The sequence below is a fragment of the Sinocyclocheilus rhinocerous genome, unplaced genomic scaffold (genome assembly GCF_001515625.1).
Source record: "Sinocyclocheilus rhinocerous isolate Xijiao unplaced genomic scaffold, SAMN03320098_v1.1 scaffold636, whole genome shotgun sequence".
Lineage (NCBI taxonomy): Eukaryota > Metazoa > Chordata > Actinopteri > Cypriniformes > Cyprinidae > Sinocyclocheilus > Sinocyclocheilus rhinocerous.
In genome coordinates this window covers 283,776-303,802 of record NW_015660893.1, presented here as the reverse complement: position 1 = coordinate 303,802, position 20,027 = coordinate 283,776, and the positions used below count along the sequence as shown (strand labels likewise).

The 20,027-nt window shown below is 36.8% G+C and overlaps 1 protein-coding gene across 1 annotated transcript in view; it reads left to right on the top strand.

Moving 5' to 3' along the window:
* LOC107726080 (disheveled-associated activator of morphogenesis 2-like) overlaps positions 1-18,548 on the top strand; it is an 82,046-nt gene extending 63,498 nt beyond the window's left edge. Inside the window, 15 exon segments of the mRNA XM_016535556.1 lie at positions 2,790-2,848; positions 2,923-3,107; positions 3,353-3,431; positions 3,434-3,600; positions 3,777-3,884; positions 7,144-7,250; positions 7,882-7,966; positions 8,082-8,188; positions 9,158-9,246; positions 11,128-11,296; positions 11,767-11,874; positions 11,981-12,041; positions 12,768-12,899; positions 14,800-14,970; positions 16,039-18,548. Of these exon segments, the coding sequence (XP_016391042.1) occupies positions 2,790-2,848; positions 2,923-3,107; positions 3,353-3,431; positions 3,434-3,600; positions 3,777-3,884; positions 7,144-7,250; positions 7,882-7,966; positions 8,082-8,188; positions 9,158-9,246; positions 11,128-11,296; positions 11,767-11,874; positions 11,981-12,041; positions 12,768-12,899; positions 14,800-14,970; positions 16,039-16,254 (1,843 nt within the window). The 3' untranslated portion in view covers positions 16,255-18,548.
* Positions 18,549-20,027: the final 1,479 nt, after the last annotated feature.

Below are 20,027 nucleotides of genomic sequence, written 5' to 3'. Positions count from 1 at the left end.
CCTGCCCCTGCCCCTGCCCCTTTGAGGTCCGATGCTAAAGTGCCCTTGCAGTCCGGTCTGCCACCGGTCTGCGATTTCTGCCGAGGGTAGGGGTGTGCGATATGAAGATTTTTGATCGTGGACGATAAAAATGTCTCCACGATCTGCTTTTGAAGAAATATATCATTGTGTCGTGCTACAACGCACATTCTATCAGCTGCAGTTCTGGTGCCGCCGAATCAATATACTGTACAACGCGACATACATTAACATCAGTGTTAACTCAGCGGTAGAGTTACTATTGCACTTATTCACAATCACAAAAGTAAATTTTTTGCATCTGCTTTAAAGCCTTGTTAAACGTTTCATTCGTGTGCTGTTCTGACAAGTGCTTTTTCTGAGCACACCCAAAGCACACACACGAAAACAAAAAAGCCCGTCAAACAGTGCCTGATTACTGAACTAGGTAATGTTGTGTGCTAATACTGTCAAAACACACACGGTTTATGCATAGACTCAGTTGGTTATGTCTAAAATTAAAGTAAACAACGGATGCGTGCCTGTATATTAGATGCGTGCAGGTCTTAAAGGGACAGTACTGAACATGCTGCCGACTGTAATTAAGGGGATAGTTCACCCTAAAACTTAATTTCTGTCATTATTTATTCACTCACATGTTGTCCCAAACCTATATTAATTTATTTCTTGTGCTGAACACAAAAGAAGATATTTTGAAGAATCTGGGTAACCAAACAGTTGCTGGTACACTGACTTTGATAGTAGGAAAAAAAATACTAGGGCAAATACCAGCAACTGTTTGGTTTTCCACCTTCTTCAAAATAGCATTTATGTTTAGCAGAAGAAGGAAACTCATTCAGGTTTAAAACAACTTTTGAGTGAGTAAATGAAGGTCATTTTTTTTTATGCTCCTGCTAAATACACCTATTGTAGCCTACCTGAAAATAAAACACTGTTTATTTTATTTGTCACCACCCCACCCCCTCCCGGTCCGCGATTGTACCCTCGTAACGCCATTTCGCCCCTGCCCCTCCGGAGGTCTGTGCACGCCACTGCACAAAGCTATATTGTGGCACACTGCTGGGATCTGGTACTGTTAACATGCTAGAAGATGCTCCACAATGCTGTGAATGCATCATGAAGCTGTGGCCAAAAGGGAAACTGGTATCAAACAATTTTGTGAAATTTTAAAGGAAGATGCAAGACTCTATAGTCTAAACACTGGTATTGCTGTCATTAATGTGCATAAGAATGTTGAATTTCAAGCCATGTGCTCACCACAGGTGTCCAACAGTTCTCTAGGCAGGAAAAAAAACACTTCTTTATTTTTTCCTTGGGTCATTTATCACCTCAGCTGTGCTTTCACTATCATTCACCCAACTTTCCACACCTCTATTCTGTCATTTTACCAGTACCAGCATTCTTTTCTGCTTTCTCGGCATGTTTTCTCCTTTCTTAGTATCTCTTTGTCCTCAAATTTGCTGGTTATCAATTTACTTGCCTCATATTTTCACATCTCTTATCTATTTGCTTTTTGTATTCCTTGTCCCGCTTCCATCTACACACAGTCCAGATAAACATTTATGGACATCCATGTGCTCTATTTCCACCAGTGTGCCACCACCAGAAGATGTTTAAGGTGGCATTGGAATGTGTAAGCACAGGGAAACCTACTACTAGCAAATCTGCTCATGCTTACCCATAATGTTTAACTCTTTCCAGTTGCAAAAAAAGTACCTTAGTGAAACAGAGCTGTAATATACTGGTTGCATTTAAGACATCTTGGGCAATTGTGTTTCTTTAACCAGTTTAGGAGCAAGTTTTATTTCCAGTGTTGGCTTGTAGCTAGTAATTTATTGTTTTACCCCAATAATGTCAGTCTGCCTACAAACGAATCAAACTTTTTAAAATAAAAAGTCTTCTTAAATATAGTGCAATAAATCCTCTACAGTATGTTAACAGTTTGTGTGGAAACGGCATCTTTATCCTCTTGTCCTGTTTTCTTATTATTCATATATATATTTCATTGTCTTCTCCAGTGCTGGCAGTAAATATTACTGTATCTGTATTTCATTTCCCTCTTTCTGCAGCTATGGAAAGCAACGCATGTCAAGGTGTCACTTTAGATTTCTTTACTAGATCCTCCCTTAAACCTCAAACAGTGTCCACTTACAAAAAGATTCACAACCAGACTAAACTAACACCTTTTATTAAAAAAAAGTTATAAATATGTTAAGGAAATCTTCCCCAACTTAATGTCATTGCTTCGGTTTAACAGTGGCCCCTTTGGTTTAAAGACCCCATGAATTGGCTTGATGACCAGTTTTCTTTTGTATGTTGCGTCTGTTTCACAGCCAGACTTGTACCATGGATGTGACCAATGAAGGCAACTTCAAAATGAATAAGTTCTACCCATTTGCTTTGTAATCAGTTGATGTTTTCGAAAATAAACTGATGAGCCATAATTTGGCACTTCTTATTACTAGTTGAAAAAAGGTAGTATTTATAATTAAGAGGGACATTCTGGAGAGTATTTTATTGGACAAAAATTATATACACCTCTGTGGACAAGAAGATTCATCAATCTGTTTGGTCTCATAAAAGCTAACATTCTAAAAAGGAAATTTTCATGGTGTCTTTAATGTTGGCTTTTGTTTTTGGTAACAGTTGACAAATAACAAACAGTAATATAAATAGATAATGACTGAGGTAAGTGTAGAAAACAGGGCAAAATTTATTTTATAACCCTGTGCAGTTGAGCTCAACTTAATGAGACTTCATTCCGTCTACAGGCTTGTCAATGAGAATGAAGTCAAACAGTGGCGAGACCAAGCAGAAAAGTTCAGAAAAGGTAAGAGTGCACACTGACTTGCATAGCAGAGCCTGGGTGAACTTATGTAATGATAATGCACATGTGTTTTTTAGAGCATGTAGAGCTGATGGCTCGGCTGGAAAGGAAAGAAAGAGAGTGTGAGACCAAGACACAAGAGAAGGATGATATGATGAAGACACTCAACAAGATGAAGGACAAACTGCAGAAAGAAGGAGTGGAGTTGCGCTCTGCCAGGGAGCATGTATTAGACTTGTCCTCCCACATTAGCAACATTTCAGTGAGTTCACCATCTGTTAATTTCTAGTGTGCTGTAGTTGTATGATTTACTTTGATCTCAGAAAGTAGAACAATTGCACAATAATGTTAGAACTTCTATGTTGATGTTTTTATTGTGTTGTTTAGTAAGAGATGCTTGAGGAGAAGCTGTTTTGGTTAAGCATGAGTTATATGTGATGGTTTATACATTGCAGAAACTTTGTCTAACATATTTTATGCAAATGATTTGATCTTTTTCACTTTAAGAATGGTGGAGTTCATTTACACGTTCCCCCTCCGCTTCCTGGGAGCCCGATGGCTCCGCCTCCACCACCTATGATGATGGATAACTTGCCTCACCTCCTCCACCCCCACCTGGGGCCCCGCCCATCTTTTCTGGGGTTCCACCTCCACCTGGACCTGCTTCCATTAGCTCCACAACCAGCCTACGCACAAAGAGCATCCCACAACCTTCACAACCACTAAAATCCTTTAACTGGTCCAAACTGGGAGAGGTGAGTCAGTTTTTATTTTATTTATTTATTTATTTGGTGGTACTTGCGGTATTAAAATTCCTCATAGTTAATGCAAAGTTATACTTTCTGAGATTAGGTAATTTATTTTTATTTTTTTTTATTTTCTGAGACTAACCCTTAATTGCAGTCATCTTTCCTGATTTCCCGATTTTTAGAACAAGATCACTGGTACCATCTGGTATGAGATTGATGACAGAAGGGCCTTTAAAGTTCTTGACCTAAAGGACATTGAGAAGATGTTTTCAGCTTACCAGAGGCAGCAAGTATGCAAATGTGGCACACAAGAGTCACATCTCAGCTGTGCTTAAATACCAAACAAATAATTTTCGCATTCAATATTAGATATTTCTAAAATAACTTCTGCAATGATGTTCTGAAATAACAGCTGTACTGATATTCTTATTTATGTTTGTGAAATGTGTGTGTGTGTGGGGTGGGGGGACTGAATACACACCAACTCTAAATTGAGGTCCCCATGGGTAAACAAACTTATAAATCATGCAGAATGCCCACAAGGATCGTAAACCAGACGTGTGTGTGTGTGTGTGTGTGTGTGTGTGTGTGCCTACTTAACCATATTTTAGGGACAAATTTGTACCCAAAAGTGAGCAAAACCTGACAAAATCGCCAAAAACCTCCATTCGGGGGACGTCCTCATTTGTAAAACTGGTATAAAAATAAAGTAAACAAAGTTTTTTTGAAATTGTAAAAATGCAGAAAGTTTTCTGTGAGGAGTAGGATTAGGAGTAGGTGTGGGTTTAGGTTAAAAAATGTATAACTATCTGCATATAAAAACAATAGAAGTCTATGTAATGTCCCCATTTAGATAGCTAAGTTAACGTGTGTGTGTGTGTGTGTGAAAGAGAGAGAAAGAGGGAGAGAGAGTATTTGGAACCTCAGGCTTTACAGCAGTGGCTAAAGCAACTGCTCTTTGCTAAATGGCTTGTAATAGATGCTTCTGTGCTTTAAGCATGAAGTAGTATTTTAGTGCATTTAGAGCAGAAATGCTGCAGATATGCTCTCAGGCCCAATGTCAACAAAAGTCAGTGATTTCAAATGTAATTTTTAAAGTTTCTTCAGTGTTTTGCAAGCGATTCTCGGGCCTGTGAGAATGTTTGCTGTAGTCAGCTCTGGCTGAGTCTTCTGCTGTAGTTCTGCTGCTTGAGTTGTTAACTTCTGCATGTCTTCCAATGTTTCTTGTTTTTTTTCTCTGCTGCTGTACCACTGCCTGGCCAGGAGCTGCTCACTAACCAATCCTTCAAGCAGGTGAGTGATTGGTCCAATTAAAGCTACTTTACTGCCAGAACGGGGTCAGAAATGAACGTTTCTATTAAGCGGCAATATTTGCTATGTTGTATCTGTGTTGTCTTTTATGTAAAATGCTTAAATTTTACTAATTCAATCAATCAGAATACTATAGACTGTTACCAATTTTATTAACATCAACAAAAACCCATACATGCAATGGTGGGACAAAAACTGTAAAAATAAATTTTAACCTGTCATTTAGATTTATTGACACAGACTGTTAATTCTTCTCAAAGCTGAGTACATGTATTTACAAAATTACATAATCTAATAGCCTACATGAAGTATATAAGCTGTAAAAAAAAAAAAAACTAATTACAGGGTTGGCCTGCAATATGACAAACTCACTATTGTCAAATATTGTTCTTGATATTGTAATAATTATTTTTAATGTTGATTAATAGAATGAATAAAAATGTTTCTGTGTTTAAGGAAACTGTCATGTTATGGCTACACAGTCATAACAAGCATGGAACCATTTGTGAATTAGTTTATTGCTTTTTACACAGCAGAATATTAAGACTTCACATTGGATATTTTAATAGCATGATAAACAGAATGGTTATTCAAACTGGGAATAAATTATATACAGAAATGCAAGCATATAAAGAATGATCACTGAAGTGTTTAATGACAGTCTAGTGCAAGTTATGCAGACTTGCAGAAACTCCTGTTACAATCACTGAAGCTGAACTTTTTTTTTTATGATGAGAGAATTCAAGAGAGTGGAGAATTCAGCCTCAGATTGGCCAATGCATTTACAAGCTCAACAGAAATGTGTGGGATTGGCTATAATGTAAAAAAAAAAAAAAAAAAAAACGTACAAAATCATTTTCAATTTTTGACCCCTTGTCTTGAATTTGGGGGGCATTTTTGTACAATTTGGTTGCATTTTTGCCCCAAGCCCCAGGCAATTTCCAACCCTACATTCACCGTCTTATTACATGCTGTCTATTATAGTTATTTTGGCCACTGTAACCAAAGGAAATCTGAATTAATGTGACAGGTGATGGAAAAGTCTGAACTAAAATCTTAAAAGAATAGTTAATCCACAATTGAAAATTATGTCATAGTTTTCTCACCCACATGTTGTTCTCTAGGTGACTTGTGTCTTTGACAAAACAAAATGAGATGTTAGGGAGAATGTTATATAGCTAATTTCCGTACAATTATGATGAATGGAATCTGGTACTGTCAATATCCAAAAATGACAAAGAAGCACTGTAAAAGTATGTTTGCTTATATTCAGTTATGACATATTAGGTAGGATATAGTTATACCTTATTAGTCTTGACAGCCCCTGATCATGGTATAATTTCGATGTATGGAAAGGAGCAAGTTTGGAGCAGCATCGGGTTAAAATGAAAATGGAATTTTCATTTTTGAGGGAACTGTTCCTTTAAGTATTTTAGAGATCTAGTTTACACATCCAGCCTCATCTTGCAGTAGTAGAATTATCTTTCTTCTCAAATGCCTGGAGTGAATAATTGGTGTGTTTATTTTATTTTTTTTGAACGGCTAAACTACTGTGATAGAACAGTAATTGGCTGAATAACTGTAATTATCACAAATGTGTCTAATTACTGAACACAGATGACTAAAATGTAGATGAGGCATGTTGTGGAAAGTAATGACCTTTCACCTATCCTGCATTCTTCATGTTACTGCTCAGAGAGAGCTGCAGGGGTGTGTAAGAAGTGTGCTTTCTTTGGACCAATGTGGAGTTACATGACCCATGTAACCTCATCGAACATTCACAGCACAGGAAACGGTCCGGACCTATAAATAGACGACTGTTCTCGGTGAAACAGTCAAGCTTCTTTTAAGCATCTGTGGTGTTTCAGCTGCATGATTATTTTTGACACACTATTCTGAATACTGGCCTTTTGAGAGACATATAGAAAGTTAGGAATATATTGTATGTTTTATTTTTACTGATTCATTCAGTTTAGAAAAACTGGTTTGAAAGACAAAAAAAAATAGTTCATTGTTTATTCAAAACAGCAATGAAATCCTTGTCCTAACTCCTAACTCATTGTCCTAAGCTTTGGTTGATTCATAAATAAAATTTCAACCTTTGCCTAAATACAAGCCAAAGCACAATCCCACATTATAAGTTAATTTTTGCTATCTGTAAATTAAAAATTAATAATACTCATTCATTATTTTAATTATAAAGAAAATGAATCCAAACCGTTTTCTCTTTTTCTGCAGAAAGAAACAGGATCAATGGACGACCTTTATCTGAGCTCACGCAAAGTCAAAGAGCTGTCTGTTATTGATGGACGGAGGGCCCAAAACTGTGTCATCCTGCTTTCCAAGTATGTACTTGTCCTGAGTCAGCATTGTGTTAAAGTCAACCTATCAGTTATTCCGGAAAACTGATGCTACGCTTCTTATGAAGTCCAAAATGTAAACATTTGTGAAAAAATGTTTTTAAAATTGTTGGCTAATTATGTAATACCTGGTCACAACTTATTTTAGTCACATAAAAATAATCTGAATCTGAAAGGAGAGACCGATTACCCCTTGCCTAAATTATAGTTGGTCAGACTAGTTCTTAAAGTCCCCTTGAAATCAAAATTGACACTTTTTTATGGACTATTGGAATAGTGTTTATTATAAATTATTTATCTGGAAATATATGCATACATATATTTTATTAATGTGCCCTCGTAAGGGAGAAACAGGCTATCTCATGCAATTCTGTGGCCCAGGAGCCACATAGAAACTTAATGAAGCCAGGAAAAGTTTGATTGCGTTCTTTGATGTGGCCTGATTTTTATTGATCAGAGCTAAGGGGAGAGAACATTGATTGTACCAAAGACCATACCTAACGTCTCGTGTCATAAAGAATGGTTTGGCATACTACTGGTGTGTCTACTTTCTTAATAACATGTTAAATATTAACATTTTACATAATTAAAAACAAAAACATTTCTGTCCATATAGGTTAAAAATGAGCAATGAAGAGATAAAGAGAGCCATTCTGGAGATGGATGAGAGGGAGGAGCTGGCTAAAGACATGTTAGAGCAGGTGAGGGCTATCTAATGGATTCATCAAGAAATATATAACTACAATGTTTTTAATTAGTACTTTTATTATATACGAGTAAACACTCTCTATGGGTACATGTATTGTACATTCACAGCTGCTGAAGTTTGTTCCTGAGAAAAGTGATATTGACCTTCTGGAGGAACACAAACATGAGCTTGAGCGTATGGCCCGGGCTGACCGCTTCCTGTTTGAGATGAGCAGGTACTGCGAAATAATTGAATCTTAGATTAAATGCATTTGATAAATGAGCACAATGATGTATGACTTCAGAAATAAAAATAAAAAAAGCTACTTTGGATGAGTGAAGAATAATACTATTGAAAGTTCTTGATCAGAAGATTTAATACTGAATTGCATTAATTACACAACAGGCAACAAACCAGGATTGGCAGTCATTTACATTTCTCCAGCATATTTTACCTCCAAAGAAACAGGACTCTGCAAAAATCTGTGGTATCTAGAAATCCCAAAGTCACCATTTATCATAAAGCCAGAAACGTACTTTACGCAAGAGCATGAATGCAGCCATCTTTGACAAGCATGCATACTTGCATAAATCTACATTTTATAAAGCAACAATGCACAGAGTCATACTTGCATATCTAATAGCTAATAACCAAACAAAAGTATTTGCACTGGCTAAGCACCCACAGCTATGTCTGCATACTTGGTAAAATACGTTTCTTACACAAGAAAATGCTGAGTAATGTAAGATAACTACTTGTAATTAATATGGTTAGAAATAATGTTAGGTTGAAGGTTTTGGTTCAGGGTCTGTATACAGTTATTTTAGTAAGTACATACAAGTAAAATAAAGTGCTAACATTTTTTTTTTTCTTACTTTAAGAGGTTCTTAATGTCATAAAAAGTGTACTACTTTATTTTACCCCTTCCCATATATCCTTACTGTAATGTGGGAAAAAAAATAGTTCTCATTACTGTAATGCAAAAAAAAAAAAATCTTAAAAAAAATTTATCATTATATTCCAGCATTTTTAAACTTTATCTTTAAACGTAATGAAGTAAAATGCCTTTGAGAATAATGAGAATTACAGGGGGGGAAATATAACTAATATGTCTTTATGTCCATTTTGGGAGGAAATGTGGCATTTTGTAAGATTCAACCCAGTGTCTAAAACTGAATAATTTTGACTTTTTTCTCTCTATCAGAATCGACCACTATCAACAGAGGATCCAGTCTCTTTTCTTCAAAAAGAAGTTTGCAGAGCGTCTAGCAGAAATAAAACCAAAGGTTGAAGGTTGGTAGGTTTAGAAGGAATGTTACTGGAGGTGTTTCTTTGCAAATTAACACAGGCTCATATTGAAGTGATAGAGGCCAGAAACGGCTGTATAAATGTGATTTGGGAGAAGTGGATATTAGAGCACGAGTCAGGTATGTTTGTGAGTGTGTGTGTGGCTTTTATACTTGAATTTATCTCCAGTTCAAATAAAGAACAGAGTTTCCACGGAGGCTGTTTTGGAAAGCTGGCACATGTTGAGAGGGGAGAGTCGTTCTCATAAACGCTGCTTTTTTCTTCAGAGTTTCAAGCTTTTCAAGAAAGAGTCATGGCATGCATGTTCTTGCATAGTACTTCAGATAACCATAAGCCTGTCCAAATTCTGGTTAAAGACCTGTCCCTGCACATTAATGATGATCTTAGCTACCCTTTAAGGGACAGATCAACCAAAAACAAATATACAGTACTGTCATCATTTGATCTACCTAATGTCATTTAAAAAAAAAAAATTTCCTTTCCTCTGTGAAACACAGGAGATGTTTTGAAGATTGTACATGCTGCTCTTTTCCATAATGTGATACATAGCCATACATTAGCTTTGTGTGAAAAACAGACTGGAATTGAAATAGCTGAAAAGATCACTAACACCTTGCATATCCTCAAATTTCTCAGTACATACACTGATCTTTAATATTGACTAATTACTCATTTACACAGCCTAAGGTGAAAAACAATTACAAAGGTAAACATTAAGGGTGCTAATATGACATAGTTTCCCTAATTTGACAATGCCATGTCATGTCTACAGTTATAAATCCAAGCACAAGGAGTAAGACACTAAATTGATAGCAGTGTCTAATTAAGCTTTATTGAGCAGAAAGAATGGGTGCCATCAACACAGACAAAACAAATGAAGGACTTCTCTGGCCCACCCTTGCACATTAAATCGTGTCAACAGGAAGGCATTTGAAATGTTTTAACATCGAGGCAAAGGAAGTCTAACTTTGGCTAAGATCCTTCGGGAAAATGCTTTTTGTGGGAAACTGGCAGCTGTAAAATTGTGGACAGGCATCAAAGTTGCACACTCTTTCTTGTTCCCGCTGGAGCGACTGCAGTACTGCGGCTCTATGATGGGAACTGTGAGGCAAAACTGGAGTTAAGACTAGTTCACCACACTCACAAAAACAAAAAAGTGAGGTTAAACATCAGTTTAGTACCAGTATTATTTAGTAATTTGGACTTTTTGGAAAACGTAGGGTTTTACACTGGGCTGTGTAATTCATTTGTGTAAACTGGAACTGGGAGAAAAGATCATTAAAAAAAAATAATAATAATTTTATTTGTTTGCTCATTCATGCTGACATTACTGTGGGTACTGATCTTGTATAGTGAATCGTGTTGATCATGAAATGATTACAATTGCCTTTTGGTCCCTCATACAGAATAATTTGGTTTCAATATGTTATCCTCTGGCAAACTTTTTTTTACCATTTTTCAGTTGATCAGAAACGAGCTTATGACTGGGCCCAGGCAGAATCTGATGCCTTTTTCCACATTGTCTGCACATTCTGTGCAATGGAATTACATGTGGTAAAAAACAGAGCTGAGGGTACTACACTCTTATTGGTAGCTAAAAGCACAATCAAATTAGCCAATATATATATATATATATATATATATAAAAGCTTTGGTGAATTCTGCATAAATCTGCTGAGCCTGTTTATGACCTAATTTATGAATACTTAATCCAGAAATTATAAACACTTAATATTCAACAAATTCCAGTTAAGTCTGTGAAAGAAGATCATGTTGTCCATATTGCCTGATAATAAATATGTCAGTACTATATAGACATCATGGAGGCTACAGTAATATCTTTGATATCTTTTCTTATATCTTTAGCTATTCTGTGTGCGTCTCGTGAGGTGATGAGAAGTAAGCACCTGACACAGGTTCTGGAAGTGGTTTTGGCATTCGGGAACTTCATGAACAAAGGACAGAGGGGCAACGCATATGGTTTCAAAGTGTCCAGCCTCAACAAGATCATAGACACCAAGTCAAGTATAGACAGGTCAGAGGTCAATGAAGAGGTTTTTAGCTTGTTCATCTGAATGCATATCTAATGTCACTGTTTTCAGTCAATGCATCTATTAGACTTTCCACTGCTACCATTGAGACGTTAAATGCAATTTACAGAATTGGTGTAATCAGTCAACTTTATTTATTTTTTGTAAATTCTAGTTGTCACTTAAAAATGTTCACACAAGGTATTATATGTTTTTTTTTTCTTCTTTTTTTCTTCTAATAAAATAATTGCAGTTCTGTTTCCACATAAGTTTATTAGCATAAATTGCATCAAATCTCTTAAAAATTCAAAGCATCCATTCAGTGTTTAAAAAAATGATTTGTTGATGAATGATATTGAGTTTACATTATGGTATGACAATCACTAAATGTGGTTAATAACACTGGTAAATCTGTTTTTCATTTCTTTGCTTTAAACTTTAAATAAATTAATAATTCTATATGCATTTTCTACAGGAACATCACCATGTTGCATTACCTGATCATAATCTTTGAGAAACATTACCCTGACATCCTCAATATTCAACAGGACTTGGCCTTTATACCAGAAGCTGCCAAAGTCAAGTGAGCCACACACTGCATACTGTTGAGCATAAATATAGTATGTACTATTGTTTTTGATAGGCTTAGGCCGTTTTGTATCTCAGTTGTCTTACTTTTACTCTCACAGTCTGGCTGAGCTGGAGAAGGAAGTGTTCATCATTAGGAGCGGCCTGAAAGCTCTGGAGGCGGTGAGTCATCCATCATTTATTTCTCCAACTTTAAGCGTTCTCATCAGAGGTACCCTGAAACATTACTGACATACCCCTTTATTATATATATATATATTTATTTATTTTTTCACTGTTGCAACACTCTTTGACAGTGGTTTGTCAGCTACTGATTTTTTTCTGCTAGTAAAGAAGCTTTATACAAACAACTTTTGTGGATGATGGGTGGATTTTGTGGACAAATTTACTTGTGCTTATGTTTGGACACTTGCGATAAATATAGTTGCTTTCAGTGAAACCTCCAAAATCATTGCATTATAATAAATGTTTGGCATGATAACAGTATACTTTTTTTTTTTTTTGTATCCAAATAATTCCTTGATATGTAAACTTGTTCTATTTTGTGTAATGTTGATGGAGTTTGTTAGAAAATATTACCAATTTGCTTGTTAATGAACTAACTACATTGAAGTTACAGTTACACAACTAATACATGTCACTTTGGTCTTTGTCACACTAGTCCTAAAAAAAGTGAAAAATAGGAATATAAAAGAGTATAGGAATATAAAGAATATAAAATAAATTTTTTTAAATTCTATTAAATTCTAATTTCAAAACCTTACACTTCCTACAACTTCCTAGAAAGTTTATCAGTAAAAAAAAAACAAACACCTGTAGTCAGATTTAATTAGGAGCAACAAAAAAGGATAAATTCCGATTGAATCAAAATTGTATTGTTTACATCAGGAGTTACGATACCAGCAGAGCCGAGCATGTGACTGGGGAGACAAGTTTGTCCCAGTGGTCAGTGACTTCATCACAGTTGCTAGCTTCAGCTTCTCTGAACTCGAGGAACTACTCGCTGAAGCCAAAGATAAGGTAACATCTTCACTTAATTATTCAGTCACAATCATCAATCTCAAAATCAATCTTACTTTTTAACCTCCATCTTTAAATACCCAACCTAATAAAGCTATTGGTACATTCATTTTCATCCCACATTCCAAAAGAAAGGTTTTATTTTAGCTAGATAAAATCGCACAATGGTTCCTTGGCAGCGAGAGAGAAAACAAGAGGCCTGGCTCAGTGCCTAGGGCTGAAAATGTTTTCTCCAATATGACTTTAGAGTTATTGTTAAGGGTAGAACAGGGTCTTTGAGTGGGTCACAGTAGAGGGTTGTAGAGTGGAGCTGGGCTTTTTTAGAGAATCATGGAAGGATAGGCCCTTTCTGGAGGAGCCCAGCAGGCCTTCCCGTCCCCCCTTCTTTATTGTTTTGAGCTCTGCCAACCCTGTGCATGGGCCGGAGCCTGACATCATAGAAGGAAGAAGGAATAGGGAGTGAGTGAGAAAGAACGAAAAAGACAGAGAGAAAAGAGAGGGCTTTGTGTACCCTTCCTGGCTCGGCATGATGACTTAAACATCCCGAGGAATCCCGGCAGCCGATCCTAAATTTCTCAGGGTTTTTACTCAAGGGTTTGAGGAGATTTATTTCTTTTGAAATGTGGCTTGGTCTCAACTCCACCCCCGCTGTGGTATGTCCCCTACTCTCAAATACATGAAAGAGAACCATTCTGAAAGCCATAGGGAATACATTTGGGATTTGTCCATGTGTGTTTGTGAGTGTGTTAGTGGGCTTTTCTGTGGTGGTGGAAAGTGTGAGTAGGGATATGTTTTGGTCACTGGGTGGACTGAAACAATCTTTATCCGAGCTCCAGTCCCCAGAACAGAACCGTCAATTTAACCCAGTCCACCGTTATCCAAATTATTTACTTAGTAAAGCCATAAAAGTTCGGAGAGACTTCACAAGAAATGGCTGACCTTGAAGCTCTATGAGTTATTTGGACACAAAGGCCTCCCTGTGCTTTCCAGACAGATCTACCTCTTCCTGCTGTCCTCGACGGGTCAGAATTCCATCTCCTGTAAGTGATTCTGTCATCTGAGGTGGGCCAAAATTAACACAAACATTATGGCTGAGAACAATGGTAGAGTATTGTCAACACTGAGAAGATCTCTCCTCTGATGGCTTGTACAGTAGTTGTTGGGTCACTCACAACCTAAAGGTTGAGATTTTAACTAGAGATTTTAAGATTCTTTCCATAGTCGCAGGACTGCATATGCCCTCAAAATGGGAGATCTATGAAAAGCTAAAGCTCAGTGCTGGAAAGCAGAATTATTGTTTCAGTTTCACAATAAAAAAAGAACAGTTTTGACTTCACATGGAATAGTGTCTCTTATGAGATAATTAGCTGCTCCATTGAACTGAGACAAAAAAACTTGGCCAGAATCACAATGATAGAGATGCCAGTTAGAATTGAGACAAATGAGTTCCCCATGGCAAATCTACTGTGGGCGAAGACCCAGTATATACTCTCTTGGCAGACAGACCTTCAAATGGCTTTTGGAGCAAAGACCTTTGGCACCTTGGTTATGCCAAACCACAGTAAAAGTGGATGCACTTTTTGCGTATGTACATTTAGTTTGCCACAAACGTTCAGCCACAGCATCTGTCTACAATTTGATTATGTAGTTCAAGCAGTCCATTTTTAAGTAGAGATCAAAACATCTTTGAAATATTTGTTCCAAAACAAAACAAAGACCCCTAATGACTACCATATCGGTTCTGAAAGATCATTGCAAGCTTACTTCCCAAGTGATGGGTTTGTGATTTCTGGGCTTTCACAGTGAACAGGATTCATATTTCTGTCCATAGGGCATATGGTTGTCAAACCAGGCATGACCTGTTACATTATCACTCTCCTCTCTTTCCTCTTCAATCCAGTTTTCTAAGTCTCTGAAGCATTTTGGAGAGGAGGAAGGTTGCATGCAACCGGATGAGTTTTTTGGAATATTTGACATCTTCCTTCAGTCGTTCAGCGAGGCCCGACACGACCTGGAGAACATGCAGCGACGCAAAGAGGAGGAAGAGAGGAGAATGCGCATGGAGGCCATGGTACATCTTTTCCTAAAACAGAAATGCACGCAGAACACACACAGATGCTTACAGGATCCACCGATAATGTTACACTTTTGAATAATTTCACACTTGCTTGGAGGTTGTTCTGTCTTTGTGGTCTCTATTCATTAACATCTGGTTTTCTTGAACTTTACTTACATTGTTGTTGAAGGTTTTATTACATGAAAAGAGGACCGTGTTTCGTTTAAAGTTTGTCTATAAATGACCACTATTCTGCACGGCTAATGTCAGTGTATAGAAAAATTTATCAATTATCTGTAAACCAGAATTTACATAAATTATTCTTTTAATTTACACCTTGTGATTGGCCTGCTGTCACTTCCAGTAGTTTCCATTCCTTCATCTTTGGAAAAAAATTATTTTTCAGATCCTTCACGACATTGTCTCTCGATTTCTAACATCCTCAACTCAGAACCTTGTTAAAAATCTACTCATTCTTAATGCTGGGGTCCTTTTAAAGGCTGTGCAGACACTCCAACAGGCTGTCTAAACTGGATGTGTCAAAGCCAGAGTTCAAAACAAAAATGTAATTTTTGTAATGTTTACATGTAAATGTACACTCGATGCATTATCTAATAAATCATAATTATCAGGAGAAAAAAATGCACAGCTTTGTCACTTTGCCATGTACATGAAGTTAATGCATTTCAACAAACAAATTCTCACTCGTGCTGTATATCTTATGTTGAGGTTTGAGGGACCTTGAGGGAAAACATTCCATAAGTGAAGTTGACAGGCCTTGGAGTAATTTGTAGCAGGACCCCAAATGCACTGGGGTCGCTGTAATCACTCATGAGACCATGAATCACCTCAAAACAGCTCTGCTAGGGCCCTTCTGCATTGGGATGCTGTTATTGTAGGACATTTTCAAGATTGACCTCTATTAAATGTTTAGTTGGATTTAAAGCTACTTCAAATCATTTTTTACATTGGACAGAGGAAATAATAATATCATATGTGTTTATATAGGCTATACTAAAAATACTATGATGCTGCTACTCTGTATATTTTAAATGTACATCTCTGTTCATTTATCTATCCCAGCTGAAGGACCAGCGGGAGCGAGAAAGACGAGCAAAGAAAAGCACCGGAGGCAGTGTGTCAGAGGAGGTGGGGGAGTTTGATGATCTCGTATCGGCGCTTCGCTCAGGTGAAGTCTTCGACAAGGACTCTAAACTTAAACACAAACGCAAGCGCTCTGCCAACCAGCTGGCGGATTGTGGGGGTCGTGAAAGACCAGTCACCAAGGTGAACTATTGACCTCAGTGAATACAGTCAGAAGGAGTTCGGATTTTTATATTTACAGACTGACAGGGAACTCTCTTGAAATGCCATACACTGCCCTCTATTTTCTTTTTTGCTCAGACCAGTAATAACGGACAAGCTCAAAGATGGACAGGCTCACTGTAAGATAGTCTGGTTTATACACAGATGAGAAGGATGCCCTGCGATCTCTTTCTTCTTGTTTCTGCTTGTTCCTCCTCCTTGATATGTACAGTCACTCACACTGATCTCTTACTCTTGTTTTTTTGTGGCGAAATGCACAACCTGAGTTTCAGTTTGGAAGAGCTGTTCAGTCTGGTGCTGCGAGGTCTCACAATAAGTCATAAGAGGTAGATATCATCTGAGTCACTTGTAGAATCCATATGGTCATCCTTCTAACCTGCAAAGGTTATTGTCCTTTCTCTGCCGCCCATTTTCATGCTCTAATTTTAGGAGATTGAGAAATTTGATACCTCTAATCTTCCGATCCAACTTTGCTTTTGGATTTAAAAGATGCAGCTGGTGCTTCCTAAACCTGAAAATGAAGGAAAAAAAAGAAAATATTGTTCAGTCCTGGATGTTGGAATTACCACACAGGCAATTATGACACTGTGTATGCAGCCTTACAGGTTGGGATACTCCTTCCCCCAAGTGCCTCTATACATTAACGGCATTCCAAGGACTACCTCCTGTACGGAGATACTGATGAGAGAGAAGAGCACTTTCACAAAGACATACAAAGAATATGAAAATACGCTGAGTGTATTTAATGGCAGAGATTAAATGAACCCGTTGGATTGTTATACTTTATAATATTCTCATCTGTCATATACAACTGCACCTTTTATCCAAATGCCCTGAAGTAGCATTCTAGGAAAGAAGGAACCATGAAATTCTGTTTAAAAAAGCCGTTATCTATGAGCAGGTACTACCATGTGTCTTCATCACTTCTTCAGGTTAACATATTGAACCTTTGGGCCTTGATAATAATATTTAACAAAATGATGTCTTACATGTTTTACTATCTAAATGTGTATAAAGAAACGCTAGGTACCCAGGTCTGTAAAAAAGTTGTCTCTAGAATCTTGATTTGTAGAGAGATCCACTGAATTTTAGACTTTGTTCTCAAGGTCAACATTATGTAACCCACTTTGGTTTTCTTATATTTTGTTCATGTTTTTTTTTTTATAACATATACCTGTATATTAAGTAGCTGTAGTCAGGACAAAGGTTGCAGATGTATATACAATGACCTTGTAGCTGGCATGGTGTGGCAGAGAAAATGGTGTTAGAGATAGGGAAAACAAGAGGCCTCTGATATGGAAATAGACACACATATGAAGGCAATGAATGCAAACATTTGAAGGGGAAATGTAGATTCCAGTGAGATGGTGATTATGGATTGACAAAAAAAATCATACCCCCCACGCCCACCCTGTAAGAATACTGTTTTCATCACAACATGCAGGTTACATTGCAGCAGTCTGAGGCCTCATGTGTCCTCTGTCCATATGGGGTCACAGTGGGAGTTCTGTATAAGGTGATTGTGTTTATCTTTTAAGAGATAAAAGTTAAATATTGACACGCATGGTGCTAATTGTCAATTTTTGTGGGTACAGCTCTGCCCCTTCTGAACTTGCTTAAGGAACAAGAAGAGTGTCTGTGAGTGCAGGGCTTGTGGTATATCTATATCTCTTTGAGCCAGTAAGATCATTTATTAACAGTCCAAAAATACACAAGTTTTAAAACTAAGCTTACAAGTGCCATAACAATGTGCCAGTGCAGACATTCTCTCCTTTCACACCTGTATCAGCTCATGTGTACTTATTTAGATTTAATGATTGAAAGTTGTATATTTATGATTGTTTACTTGTTTTAATACCAAAAATAGTAATTGTAGTCCTATCTGTATTAAGTCTCTTTTTCGTGACTAATGGCTTGAGATTGCTTATTACAAGTTAGTATTTTTGTACAACAGACAGTTCGTTCCAGGTTTGACCTGAAAAGAGCAGAGAGTTTTGTCTGGGACATTTAGAAAAATACAACTATTGCCCACTTAAATCTGAGCATTTGTAATTAGTTGATTGCACTTCCTATAGAGGCTCTTATTAGATCTAATGGCAAAGCCCTAGTCTTGAGCTGCTTAATTGGAGATCATGTAGAATTAGGAATGTGGGTTTGCACGATTAACTGTTCTTTGTGCACCAAAATGAATATGACCCAACAGAAGAGACGATATACACTTTGTTAGACAATTTTATATTAATACATTCATTAAGTACTAAAAAAAAGAAAGATTATAAATAATGCAACTTGTCCCTTGCCAAATTAAATCTGGGGCTATTTATTTTAATTTCCTTTACATCTCTGTCAATCTTGTCATGAGAAGAGTGGTACTGCAGACGCTAGAAGTTACATTGTTCCACAGAACAACCTTGGTGTTCTGCCTTTTAAGCTTCACAAGAGTATTAAAATCTTCAGTGTTATTATTTGTATTTTTTATGTATATCTGGTGATTGATTGTCCAAAACAGAAAGGAAAATATGTAGCTAGTTGCTTAATGCACTTTTTTGTAGGACAGACTTTTTCCTGCATCACAAACCTGAGGAGCCAAAGGCTGAAAAAAAAAGAAAATCTAAGTGTATTTTTTTTAGTTAAAGGGGTCATATGATGCTGCTAAAAAGAACATTATTTTGTGTATTTGGTGTAGTGAAATGTGTTTATGCAGTTTAAGGTTAAAAAAACACATTATTTTCCACATACTGTACATTATTGTTTCTCATCTATGCCCCGCCTTTCTGAAACACTGAAGTGGGGGCGTGTTAGAACGAGCCGTTTTAGGTAGGTGTAATGAATTCTTAACTTTTATAAAGAATATCTCTTTGGATTTGAGACTTTAGTCTTTGCAACTTTACAGATCTTCTTTATACACCAAGAGCTTGTAACACTTCAAAGAGAAAGGACAAATTGAAATCGTATCATATGACCCCTTTAAGGAATCAGGGTTAAATAGATTAGATGTAAATTTACCCAATAATCTGTGTTCCATTGTTTTATAAAACTGTCCTTTCCAGCTCTTTGATTATTGTGGATTGAATATAGATAAGATATGAACTGTAGTATGAATGGTAAAGAAAACTGATTATCTTTGGTACATTACAAGAAGATAAATATATAAGACTGCATCTGAAAGCACCATGCCAACTGCCTAAACTCACTTTTATATTTGAGATATTTTTTAAATATGTTTTGCCTCCCACTTCTGCTTGGCACTTGATGTTTTCCCTATTGGCTCGAGTGGGGCATAGGAGTGGTTCTCTGATAATATATCGGTGTATTATTATTATCTGTGACAAGAAACGCATCACACTTTGAATGTGTTCATGGAATGCTCCACCTATGATTTAGACAGGTTGTATTTGTGCCAAGTGCACCATTTTAAAGGTTGATTTGACAAGGGCCTCACATAATAGATGTATAGTTCTCAAAATATTTTGTACACCATCATAGTCATTTGAAAAAAATAAATTAAAAAAAGAAGGTGAAACTGAAGTTTGAGGAATGTGGAATGAGGATTTTTCTTTCCCCCTGTAAATTGTAGCTCTATTTATTTGGCTTAGTTATTTTGCTATATTTTGTATGTATACACAGCACTATGAAAGAAATGGTATAACTATATTGTGATTTAATATTTGTTAGATAGTTTGTATGAGAATGACAAGCCTTTCGTTTATATATATTTGTTTGTTTATGGTCCGACCCTCAACCTC